The sequence below is a fragment of the Somniosus microcephalus genome, chromosome 7 (genome assembly GCF_052327205.1).
Source record: "Somniosus microcephalus isolate GS21.2 chromosome 7, FLI_Smic_1.0, whole genome shotgun sequence".
Classification (NCBI taxonomy): domain Eukaryota; kingdom Metazoa; phylum Chordata; class Chondrichthyes; order Squaliformes; family Somniosidae; genus Somniosus; species Somniosus microcephalus.
In genome coordinates, this window is record NC_140993.1 from 132,807,423 (window position 1) to 132,820,879 (window position 13,457).

At 40.6% G+C, this 13,457-nt stretch overlaps 1 protein-coding gene across 4 annotated transcripts in view; it reads left to right on the forward strand.

Annotated features, from left to right (window-relative positions):
• Positions 1–246: 246 nt before the first annotated feature.
• tgs1 (trimethylguanosine synthase 1) overlaps positions 247–13,457 on the forward strand; it is a 70,649-nt gene continuing 57,438 nt past the window's right edge. For 2 of the 4 annotated variants that reach the window (XM_085992960.1, XM_085992962.1), the window contains exons 1-8: positions 247–338; positions 2,645–2,817; positions 3,188–3,998; positions 4,783–4,906; positions 6,042–6,128; positions 10,035–10,194; positions 10,671–11,058; positions 11,959–12,120. In XM_085992960.1, the coding sequence (XP_085849086.1) occupies positions 296–338; positions 2,645–2,817; positions 3,188–3,998; positions 4,783–4,906; positions 6,042–6,128; positions 10,035–10,194; positions 10,671–11,058; positions 11,959–12,120 (1,948 nt within the window). In that variant the 5' untranslated portion in view covers positions 247–295. The remainder of the gene's footprint in view (positions 339–2,644; positions 2,818–3,187; positions 3,999–4,782; positions 4,907–6,041; positions 6,129–10,034; positions 10,195–10,670; positions 11,059–11,958; positions 12,121–13,457) is intronic. The other 2 variants (XM_085992961.1, XM_085992964.1) reach the window with 2 other exon arrangements.

Genomic DNA, 13,457 nt, shown 5'->3' on the forward strand with positions numbered 1-13,457 from the left:
TACTTCGAACCTAGTTATTTATAACCGCCATACCCAATGTTGTATTTATTCCCAGCATCATCATCTCGAATTGTATCAACACTTTAATTTTTCTCATTTTGTCCCACTGCTACTTGGAATGTCACTGAGCAGATCTAATAACAAAATGTGGGTGCAGACAATAACAATGATGATGTCTAAATTTGAAATGAGATATACCAAAAACATTTATTTATCAGTATGTAGCTGCACTGTGTACATAAAGTGTGATGTTGGCTCCTATTGAATTTATTGCAGTGATCGGGAACTTTATCGGATGGGATTAAAGGGAACATGTTATGACAATGAAGATAATGAAGGTACAGTATTAAATATTTGGTTAAATGTTGATTACTTCTAGTAGTGCCTCTACTGTGCTTTTTTTTCATTTTTGTATGTATCCTTTTTCCAAGTTATGTTTAAGATTTTTGGAATGTGCATTTTGTTAGTGTTATGTTAAACAATAATAAAGGCATTCGACATTTCAGTTGCATTACTGTATTTATAGGAAATGTCTCAGTGCTGTAGTATGTGAGCTGAAACTTTGGGAATGAGTGAAAAGACTGGCTCTGGGAGTACAGCATTCTTTGAAACTGCTCGAAGGTAGAGTTTAAAACTGAAGTGTGTCATAAATAAAATACATGTGTGGTAGTAACATAGAAATAAACTAAACGATATCCAACACGAATCCTCTGTGTAAATCTACTATTGTGCTGAGGGCATGACCATTCCCACGTTTACTTTGTCAGTTTGTGGACTGTGTTGATACCCATTTAATTAACTAGCTTTTATACTTTTAACTTTTGTATAATTAAGCTTTTTGGGTTGGGGCATTTGCTTATTTTCAGTGATATTTCACTTCCACCAAATTCACTATTTTCAGTCTTTTAATTTCTTTTATTGCCTTTAAAAAAAAAAAAAAAAGTCAGAATAAGCTTAAATATGAGCTACTGCACATGTGCCACTGGCCTGACGGGGAATGGGTGGTGGAAGACGTGCATAAGCACATGGTACACAAATTGGGAGCAGAGCAGGTGGAAGATAATGTGTGAAGTGTTCATTTATGGGCCGTTACTTAGATTATCTTTTCCCACCCATACCGAGCGCACATAATTGTAATGATCATAATGAGTAGGTTAGGTGGTTTTACTAATTTATTATAGTCCTGAAATAAAATCTCCTTGGTGAGAGGCATCGCCAACCAGTGCCCTAACTTGCCCCATCTGAACTTATTTTGAAGCTCCATCCATGTGTGTTGGATAATGCAGCCAAGTTCCATTCTTCTGCTGTGTCCTGCCACTCTTTCAGCCCAGCTGTCTGTGACACTTTTCTGTCCATTGCAGGGTACACCACTGCCGTCGCCTCTCCAAAGCCTGCAGCAGCATGCTCATGTTCTCTAACATTACAGAATCCTTTGCTGCTCTGCTTTCCTTTCCTGCCAGAGGAGCAGAAAACCATCATCAAGAGATGGAATTTTAAAAATAACAAAGAACACTTGTACACCAGAGTAGACATCCATCGAGAACACATTTAAAGCATTTTTTACCAAACCTTCAAGCACTTTCAATTTTAAACACTTCAAAACTATTGGGAGCAACCAAAACACTCACTCACGTTCTTCCAGTAACCTCCGGACCAGTGAACAATGATTCTGCAGGGGTTCTTCGAATTTTGCTTCGTGAAGCTCCATGCTTCTTTAAATTGCTTGGGGTGTTTCAGGCCCATGGTGCACTTGAACTTTTACCTGGATGCTCTCTGCCATTTATGTGCCTCCACGTACACCTGAAGCCTGTCCTCTTTGTTCTAATGATGACCGTCAGTCGATCTTAACACTACCGTTCTGCGCAGGTGCAATGGACTTCTAGTGCACTGCGCACACTGCCCTTGTCTGGTGTCTGTCCAGGAAATTCATCTTCCTTAAGTTAGTCAGTTTCTGGTTATGAGTGTTTGTCACCTTATAGCAATCTGATTGGCCTGTGGGAACCACAGGTCATGTATTCAAAAACATTTTGAGTACAGCTCTCTGCACCAGGCATTTGGCACATGTCACAGACAAGCGAGAACTAAGCCTACTTGTGCTCTTATCTGCCCAATTACTTCTCTTCCAGCCTGACCCAGCCGTCACCCTCCTGCAGGACTCTTCCCTCCAGGCCCCGTCCCAGGTGAGTTTACCCTGGATGTCCCAGTCCCAGTCTCCCCCATCATCCTGAGTTCTTTGCAACTTGGGGGAAAAAAGCGGGGGAGGCTGTGTGGGCCAAGACCCCATTAATATCATCACTAATTATTGTTGAAAAATATCGAGCTGTTGTGGTCTTGAATCATTGAGGAATCTGCTGTTTAGCACTAGAAGCATTAGTGAAATGGATCAATATCAGCACTCCCTCCAGTGGTAGAAAATTGGTATAACTTACTGCAGTGCAGGGCATGTGTTTTCATTAGGTTTAGCAACCGTTACTGTTTTCTGATAATCCGGCCTTGGATCTCAGCCTCTGGTGTTTACAACCCTGAAAATGAATGTAGAGATTTTGGAACACAGAACAGAGGCTCATGTTATTTTAATATGGGCTTGTTTCCCATACTTTATGGAAGATGTGTAATAAATGCAGTTTCTAATTGCTATTTATAGATATCGAAGAGGAAGAAGAAAAGAGTGAAGAAGAATTGAATGTTGATGATGAACCCACTCTTAATACTGTAGAGACACAGGAGGAAAGTGGAGTGGATAGTGAAGCAGAGCTGATGGCAAATATGGGATTACCTCTCCAGTTTGGCAGTTCACCAACCTATTGGCAGCCAGTGGTAAGGACCATTATCTTCTCTCATACAAACTTATGATGTAAATGATAAGTTTTGCAGGTATTAACATTTTTCAATTCCCAATATAAATTTATTATACGCATATCCATCCAGAATATTTGGGCTATAATGAAAGATAATGAACAACTTTGAAGGATCTTTTAGTATCAGGCATTTTTCTATACAGTGGTCTGATAAACAAAAGCAAGATTATTTATTTAATAATTAAAATTATGAAAATTAATCTACTCCTTTAATAACTTTATACACAAAATATAGAACATTAAAGTTCAAAACTAAGTCACAGGCTTTATTTACATTACCTGCACTTAATTGAGATGAACGAACATTTTGTAACCTTTTCTTTTACAAGACGAGCACGGTTTCAAAGAAAAGATTCAAAAAGAAAAAAGTGAATTACAAATGCATTGAAGATCTGCCTGAAGATTGTAATGAATGCCCAGGCGAGATTTTAAATGTTCTTTCTGGTGTCACTGACTTAAGGTTGATCGAAGAGCAAACAGATTTTGAAGTAGAGCGTAATGGCCGTCATCATTCATGTGAAGGAGCAGCAGCCTCTGAGCTAGATTCCAACACGAACTGGGAAAAATATTGGAATCAGTATGGTGAGGGTCTTGTTTGGGAAAATTGGTTGGACAAACATCCTGAATGGTCAGAAGATGCACCTGCACCATGGAACTGTCCTGACACTAAAGATCAGTGGCAACAATTTTACACGGAACAGTATTGGCTATATTATGAGCAGTTTCAGTACTGGGTAGCTGAAGGATGGTCTGTGGACTGTACTAAAGGCAGTGATCTTGGGAAGGATTCATCTTGTGCAAATACACATGAATCAGGAGAATTTTTCAGTAACACTGAAAACAATGCTGGTGAAAACTTCAGGACTGTGCTGCCAACAGAATCAGTCATTGCATCAAATGGAGAAAGTGCTGCTGAATGTAATGAAGTTAGTTATGGAGAGGCTGTCAGTATGATCAATAACGTAAGACTCAATTCAGGAAATAAAACTGAGGAATCAACAGGTGTGAAAAGCAGTATCTGCCAGAGTCCTGCTGATGCTGCAAGTTCTTGTGAGTGTGGTTCTGATGAGAAAGAACCATGCGATGGAGGCAACAGCAAAAGATGTGCATCCAGTGGAAGAGTCTCCACAGTTCAGTCAGGTTGGTATTACCAAGATTTTCTCACTATACTCCAGCGGGTGTAATTAGTTGATTTGGAACTAGTTCTGTTTGTGTGGGTAGATTGAAGCTGGACATGTTAAATTTAGAATCACCCATCTTCTGTTGCAGTGGTCAAAACCAGTTTTCCTTTTCTTCCTGGATGTCTATGTGTCGGTGCAGGCTCGATGGGCCGAAATGGCCTCTATCTGCACTGTGGGGTTTCTGTGGTAATCAACTGTTTGTGTTAGAATAGTTGATTAACTGCTTAGCAACAGCTTCAGAACAATGGCCACAAGTTGAAAGCGTCTCTGTAGCTTAGCAACAGCTGCAGCCACACCCTTGCACAGCAACAAATGGAGGAAGGCAAGTAATAAAAGTTACCTGAACCTACTCCTGAATTTTGCCGGTTGACCGAGATTTCCGGTTATTTAGGTGCCGGTAAATCGAGAGTTTCCTGTATTACATCTCTGTTTTGCTTGCTTTTCTCTATTAGGATCACATGTGAAAGGTAGGATGAAGTGTGCTGCTGAGTTAAATACAGATTAAAAAGGCATTTGCATGCAATGATTGAGGGGAATAGCAGGCATGTTTCTGGTCATGATTAGATTCAAAGATTAACAAGTTCCAAAAAGCTTAAGTTGTAGTCTAGAATGATTTAAAGTTATGTAGGTTGGACTTGTATCACCAGGAGAGTAGCTAGTGGATGCTGTACATATGAATGGCAAAAACCCTGAAAGATATTTAAAATGGTTTAATCTGAATAATTTGTGGTTTACTGTGCCAGCAGATCCTCCTAAACCTTCCAGCAAAGCATTAAAAACTGATGTTGCAGCAAGAAAGAGTCAGACCAGTGAAGATGAGGAGGAGGATGATCCACCAGAACCTAGACCAGTAAAGATGAAGAGAAGGTGAACTACCACTGGGCTCCTATTTAACCTTACTTTGTTGCATCTTCATGATGTCTGTCCTGTGGTATATATACTCAGGATAAAAACTGAGATTCGGTGATGTGTAGTTGGTCACAGTCAGAATAAAACACAGATGAAAGGAATGGCAAATGTCGAGTAAGATGTTAGCTGCAGTATTGCATTTGCAATAGTATCAAGGGTTAATGGAAGAAGTTAATACTTAAATCATACAAGTGGATTTCACTGCAGTTCTTTTTGTTGGTGAATATAGTAACACTCTCCAATTTACTTTGGTTTCTAATGCACCTGGGATTGTTTATGGTTTGGTTTCTAATGCACCTGGGATTGTTTATGGTTCTGTCATCAACAGAGGAACCATGAGAAGCATTATATCACAGCACAATGGAGCTATTCTACAGCGCTATAGAGTGATCTAGTATTATGAACGTAGCATTTAACAATCGCAGCCTGTCTTTTGCTCATGATGGGAGAATCCTTAACAGTAGTTCTGTGGCCATAAAGTAAAGCTGACATTTTTTTTAAATTAAAAGATGATGTTGGATATTCATTCAGGAGGATTGATTAGCCAAGAATTGCTGACGAAATCTGATTTATGGCCATGTTATCTGTTGCAGATCCATAATTGATGAGCTTTTAATGATATTAATTAATAATTTTGGAAAATGTTTCTTGTTTTCTCCCTGCTACAGTTAAAAACAATCTATTAACAAGACTATCTTAGTATTACATCAATGTTTCTTTTAACAATTCCTATTAACCCTTTGAGAGCTGCATTAACATTTCTGCATTCAACCATTTCTAATTGCAATTTTTCAGATTCTCTAAACCACAGCGAAATTGATTTCCTGTAATTATTATGAAATTACATACATGTTCTTTATAACACCAATTTCACTACAAATAGTGAACTGAGGAAATTTCCCCTGCTGTGAGTAAAGGAGTCGTTTTTGTAGATAATTTAACTTATGAAACAAGTAATTACGATTCTCCCTCTTAAATCCTTTTTTTAATTGGAAAGTATGGCGATCAAGTCTGAATCTGAGTAAGTGGTCATTTGGCAGGCCTGGTTCTCTTTGGTAATTTATTTGTCTATTTTGATGCCTATCTTTTTTAGTCATGAATTCGATGCTGAAGAGAATCCAGTTGTGGCAGTGGAAGATGCCTATTCAGCTCTTGGCTTCAAGCACCATACCAGCCAAAAGTAAGAATACTGTGGGGTCAACCGTAACTTGAATAGAGGCTGCACAATAGGGAATCAGCCAAATATCCATTTTATTAACTGAAGAAGAAATAACTGAAAAGTAAATGGAAATAGAAAATGAACTAGCGAGGGTACAGGGGAGATGTACGAGGATGTTGCCAGGACTAGAGAATTTTAACTACAAGGAAAGATTGGATAGGCTGGGGTTGTTTTCTTTGGAACAGAGGAGGCTGAGGGGAGACTTAATTGAGGTGTATAAAATTATGAGGGGCCTAGATAGAGTGGATAGGAAGGACCTATTTCCTTTAGCAGAGAGGTCATTAACCAGGGGGCATAGATTTAAAGTAATTGGTAGAAGGATTAGAGGGGAGTTGAGGAGACATTTTTTCACCCAGAGGGTGGTGGGGGTCTGGAACTCACTGCCTGAAAGGTGGTAGAGGCAGAAACTCTCATCACATTTAAAAAGTACTTGGGTATGCACTTGAAGTGCCGTAACCTACAAGGCTATGGACCAAGAGCTGGCAAGTGGGATTATGCAGGATGGCTCCTTCGACCGGCGCAGACATGATGACCGGCTGAATGGCCTCCTATGCCGTAAATTTCTATGATTCTATTTGGAATGGAATAAAATATATATTTTACATGCTCACATTATTTGTTTTTTTTGTACATTATTACAAGTTAATACTAAAAGCATATAGTGTGTTTTTAAGGAAACTTTTAAGCAAACACTTAACAATCTTTTATATAAAAAACTATATGGTTAACATTTAGAAAGTTTTGTTTTCAGGCCATCTCTCCAAAGCCCTGTAATGATAGCTGTAACAGGTGCTGTGATGACGTCAACCAGAAGGGGTTCCCCCCCCCTTTAGTGTCCATTTGTCAATCTCCAAGAATACCTTGCTCATAGAGCTGCTATACCCTTTACAGAGTAATAATGTTGTTGACAGTAATTCTCAAAGATTTCTTATTATCTTTCATGCTCCACTAGGTTTATTTCTTAACATAGGAGAGTCTGAGAACATTGATTTTTGACATTTAATTTGTTGCATTTTCCATTATTTTGGACCTAATTGTGAATCTTGTATGCTGTGGTAATCTAATATTTGTAAAATAATATACTGGTTTCTTGACTTTTTTTCAATTTTCTTGCTTGTGAATTTTTCCCCAAATTTCCCACTTCTATTGCATTTTTCTTCCATATGCATCCAATGTACCTTGTTCCCATGTTTAATTTTGCTGCTTTCTCTTTGCTTGCTACCCACTTCTATCCTTCTTCCCATTTCTGACTTCCACCTCCAAATTAGTTGTTGACTGTCCACACCAACTGCTCTCTTTCACTTGGTTCTACTCCACTCCTCCAGCATTGCTGTTTTAATTGTCGCGCCATAACCTGAATCCACACTAAATACACTGTCCATGGAATTGTTTTCATCACATCTGAGCTTAACCAACGTGTCAACTGTTTTTAATGTTTTTCTCACATGTTCTTCATATATCAGATTCAAATGGTCGGGAGGTGGCAGCAGCAGCATGTTGTTTGAGTCAGACAAGGTGTGGCAGCAAATCTAGACTGTCCTTCCTTCACTGCTGCTTTGTGTGTGTGTCCCAATTCTGTTATTGCCTCTCTTGCTCTTTGTTATCTCCTATCTCTCTCTCTACCTCCACTCTTCTGTATCTTCCTCCACGTCTCCTGTCTCTCTCCATCTATCTCCTCTCCCCTCTCGTTATCTTCCTCTCTTTTCTATCCTCATCCTTCTCTTACCTCCCTCTCACTCTCTGTTATCTCCTATCTCTCTCTGCTCTCTGCCCTTCCCCTTTCACTTTGCTCTATTCTATTCTTTCCTGGTTCTCTCTCTGTTCTATCTTTATTTTCTCTCTCTCTAATCTCTCCCTACTTCCTTTACATAGGACTCAGCGCTTGCACGTTACAATACTATTTAATTATTACAAGAGATAAAATACTCCAATGATTTACATGATTGAAAAAAATGAAGTTAATTCAGTCAACTTAGTAATTTAATTTAATAAAAGACCTTTCTGTGAAGATGGCAGTTGGTGCTAGTATCAGCGTAGAGACTGACCAAACACTCAAATCAGAGCCCTCTAGGTCTTCATTAAATTTCACATTATTTGAATAAAACAGGGTGAGCAGGAAGTAGTAGTCAGCCAATCACTAAGGGATCAACTCCTTTCCTTTCAAACCTTCAAGGTCCTCTAAGGATAGCCAGGCACAACTCTACACCAGCTGCTATCAAGCTACAATCTCTCTAGTAATTACACAGATGAAAGGAAATTCACTGAGCTTTCTTAGCTACTCTGAGGCTCAAGATAATAAGATGGTGGCGTGTAGAGACCTAACATCCTGTAATTTCTATGTACTTCAAGAGGAAGAGTGAGAAACTAAACCACACAAATCCTGCACTGACACCAACAAACTTGGCATAAGAGAGGAGAAAGGAGACAGATGGCAGGAAACGCAGCAAAAGCATGCGGGAGGAACAATTTAAAAAAAAAAAAATTCTTATTAGGTGCAACTCCAACAACCGTACACCAGAGCTCTCGCTTCTCTGCCACCCCTTCGTCCTGGTTAGACAACTGCATCATTTACATAAATCAAATGCACCAGGCTCCACTGTAGCCCCTCCCCCAGTTTTCTGATTGGGTCATCAGTGTCCATGCTAAGTTTTCCTATCGGTTTCTTTCTCCTTCCCAGCAAATGTATCTGCTATTTACTTTTTCATTTTATTTCCTCCCGCTGCCTCTAGCTAAATCGGCTTTTGGTGAAGCAAATCCCACTGTCTAGGCATCAGTGTCTTCAATCTAAAATACTTTTCTTTTCCCCTATTTCTCTTCACTGTGCACCTTCCTCTCCAAGCAAGGTTGAGAAAAGTGAAATTTCCTGAGGGGAAAATAGTTTCTCTCTAACTCAAAATGCAGCTTTAATGAGATTGATTCATCTCGATTCACCTGCCTAGAAGAGATCTGCTTGGATAAATTATTGCTGGGTCAGTTACAGCTGAATCTCATTGAGGTGAGGAGCGATTAACATCCCTTTCAGTCTTGAGTGCATATTTTAGCACTCGATTTTAAAAATAAGAAGGCTTTCACCCCTACCCTTTCCCTCCCTCCCATAACCACATTGAGGTTCCCCTTGTCCTCGCCTTAACCCACCAGCCTCCTCATTCAACAGATCATCATCTGCCATTTCTGCTACCTCCAGTGTGATGCCACCACCAAACACATCTTCCCTTCCCCTTTCAGCATTCCGAAGGGACCATTCCCTCCGCGACACCCTGGTCCACTCTTCCAACACTCCCTCCCCTTCCCACGGCACCTTCCTGTATATAAGCATAGGAGATGCAACACCTGCCCTTTTACCTCCCTCCTCCCCACCATCCAGGGCCCCAAACACCCCTTCCAGGTGAAACAGCAATTTACTTGTACTTTCAATTTAGTACACTGTATTTGCTGCTCACAGTGCGGTCTCCTCTACATTGGGGAGACCAAACGTAGATTGGGTGATCACTTTGCGAAACACCTCTGTTCAGTCCGCAAGTGTAATCCTGAGCATCTGGTCACCTGTCATTTTAATTCTCCACCCCACTCCCACTCTGACCTCTCTGTACTTGGCCTCCTACACTGTTCTAACGATGCTTAACGGAAGCACGAGGAACAGAACCTCATTTTTGATTAGGCACTTTACAGCCTTCCGGACTCAACATTGAGTTCAACAATTTCAGATCATAACCACTCCACTGCTCCCATTTTTTTTGCAGACAGCAGTTGTTAATTGGAAGTGCAAAACGTTTTAAGACTACTGCAGTGCCCTCCCCCCTGCTTCCCCCCAAAGAAAAATTGCTAATCTTAAATGCCTTTGTGTTTTTCTCTAATCTTCACGTGCAGCATTTCAAAATTTAGCCATGGACATGCACGCTATCGTAAGGGCACTGAGCTGACGTTCAGACACCTGGACATGCATCGACCAGCAGCTACCAAAAATAAACATACATTCTTCAGTGAAGAAGGAGAGGTGCTCAATTATACGAGCAGAACCTTAGCAAAGGTAATGAAAATTATACATCATGGGGCTGGGTGATGCAGTGGGTCAACCCGGACTGATGGGTTGAACCCACTTCCTAATGCAATTATGGGCTAGAACCAACATTCATGGCCCCAGTCATGCTTTCTCGTTGTTGAGAGTGATCAAGTAGAGGCTTGGCATATTGACCAAAGCTCACTGACCTTTGCATATTTTCCTTTTATCTTCATTTAAATATCCCACTGTCTAATTTTTAAAATAAGCTGAAACGGAACCAAATGTATCTTTTATATGTATTAAACTGGTGATAAGGGATTAATTGCAGATATTTTTGGGGTTCTTTATTATGCACATATTGATGTATCATACAAAGGCACATTAGTTCCAAACCAGCTCCAGATACACCACATTCATCTGTTATTCTTTAGCACACTCAGCACAGTAAAAGTAACTGGCATTTGTTGGAGTTGATTGATCATTGCTTGTTTTAATGATTTCAGGTGCAAAGATTTCTAAAACAAGCTGTGCCTTCAAATGACTCTGTTAACACAGAGGCTCCGCCCTGTGTGGCACACAGCTCTGAGGAATGCACCAGCTCTGAGCAGCACTACAGTTCTGATGCAGAGTGCTCCATTCTGTATGAAAATAGCAACAGTGGAAATGGAGAGGAAAGAACTTGTGCTGATGGAGAATTCCCAGCTTGTGTCAGCGTCCCCTCCAAATTGAATATCTGCACTGAAGGCAACAATGAGCAGCTTCCCAAAATGCATGATCTGGCCCCTACTCCTGCTGAAAGCTGTGAATTGTATTCTGACAGACAGCTGGTTCCTATGGATATTCCAGACTTTCTTCTTCCTGATGCTGATGTAACTGAGAGGGATGATGAATGTATGTATCAAACTGCAGGGTGGACCCAAGGCGCACAAACTTTTTTTGTTGAGTCACAGATTCAAACTGCATTTTCAATTTTCACAGAATAGTTTTCCATTTTACAAAAGAAAACACCTACTGCACAGTAAAATGATCACTGCTGACTCCTAGTATTTTCAATATTAACTCATCTTAATCCATTGTCTAGTATGTTCTCACATTTGGTAGAAATGCATGGGTACCTGCTTTATATTATATTTGATATTACAGTACTAGTTAGAACACTTTATAAGTTTATACTAAAGAACATTTGAGCACGAGTTCAAAAAGTAACCTTTGCCAATTTAAAAAATGTTTCCCTGTTCCATTTTTCTTCTTTATGACGCCCCCCCCCCCCCCCCCACACACACACACACACTCTTGCTTATTTACGAATCCCTGAGCAAGAAGGCAGAGTTGAACTTCTGCAAAACTTCTGTTAGCATTGCTCTGTTTGGTGCGTCTAAGAGCAGCTTGGGTGAAATGCCTAAAGCCCCCTCTGCCCCTTTTTAGGAGTTTTCTGGTTTCTGCTGGATACTTCCCTTTGGTGGCCTAGCAAAAATCAGGAACTCTTGTTGCTGTTTACCTGCAAAATGACTACCGTGTTTGCTTACATAGGAACTGTTGCTCTACCTCAGAGTACTTCATTATATGTGCACAGGAGTCCAGAGTCAAAGCACTTTGATATATTCCTGAGAGACATAAACCAATATACAGTACTGTATAAAAGTTTTTAGCTAACTGTAGGAAAATCACTGGTGAAAATTTATGTTTTGCTGTAGAACACGGCACATTTGTACACAAACCAATGTGGAATTTTTTAGCTGAAAAATAAACTTTTTGATAAATAAGTGTTAACATATTGCAGCTCTTTTGCAGTGCAAAAATTGAAGAGTCTTAGAAAGAACAAAAAAGGGAAGAAAAAGAAGAAAGTTTATCACATACCTTCTGACATCGTAGCGGTTCCAGAATTGACTAAATACTGGGTTCAGCGTTACAGACTATTTTCGCGCTTCGACGAGGGAATCAAACTTGACCAGGGTTGGTAACTGGACTTGTTTCTGTACTTATTATGTCTTGTTTTTCATACTTCTGGACCAATTGCACATGCCATGCCATACTGGAAATCAGATTGGCGTATTGTGCACATGGTGACTGCATTGCATCATGTTACAAGGGTGGTGTTCCTGTGGGTACACACTTGTCTTGTACATTTGTTTGGGATCCTTGGGTGTAACGGTTGTCCATTTGTTCCCATTTCCCTTGTATTCCTGTTGCTTGTAGGGGTGTTGGTCCCACGGTCTATTGCGCACTTCCATGCATCATTGAGTGTCAATTCCTCTGTTTATAATAGAATCATAGACGAGTACAGCACAGAAGGGGGCCATTCGGCCCATCGTGTCTGCGCTGGCTCTTTCAAAGAGCAATCCAATTTGTCTCACTCCCTCACTCTTTCCCCATATCCCTGAAATTTGTTCTCCAAGTACTTATCCAATTCCCTATTGAAGTCTACTATTGAATCTGTTTCCACCACCCTATCAGGCAGTGCATTCCAAATCCTAACCACTCGTTGCGTAAACAAAGTTTTTCTTCTTATCGCCTCTGATTCTTGTGCCAATCATCTTAAATCTGTGCCCTCTGGTTATCGACCCGTCATCCATTAGAAACAGATTCTCTTTATTTACTGTACCTAATCCCTTCATGATTTTAAACACCGCTGTCAAATCTCCTCTTAGCCTTCTCTGCTGTAAGGAGAACAATCCCAGCTTATCTAGTCTATCTACGTAACTGTATTCCCTCCTCCCTGGAACCATTCTAGTAAATCTTTTCAGTACCCTCTCCAAAGCCTTCACATCCTTCCTAAAGTGTGGTGCCCAGAATTGCACACAATGTGCCAGCTGGGGCTGAATCAGTGTTTTATGTATGTTTAGCATAACTTCCTGACTTTTTACTCTATGCCTCTATTTATAAAGTCCAGAATCTCGTATGCTTTACCAACTGCCCTGTCCTGCCACCTTCAAAGACCCACTCACCAATGTGGAGCAGGACTAATCTCATGCATATTAAAGCCCATCCTGTGCTTCCTGTTGGGAGCCTACCAAAGGAAAGGGGATATGGGGAAAACTGCACGAGTCAGAATTTCTTAAAGGACTGTTAGTACAGACTTCGACTGACCAGCCAGCAGAGCGCACCCACCCGGATGCCCAACACTCCCAGCGAGAAGCCCGGCACACTCGATGGCCAAGCCCCACCAACACTCGTCTGGCAGGCCGCAGGAGACCCCCCCCCCCCCCCCAGAACTCCAAATTACATATGGCGGATAGACTTTCCTTTTCTACATTGACAATCCTGACGGCAGAGTTTAGGATTCCCTGTGG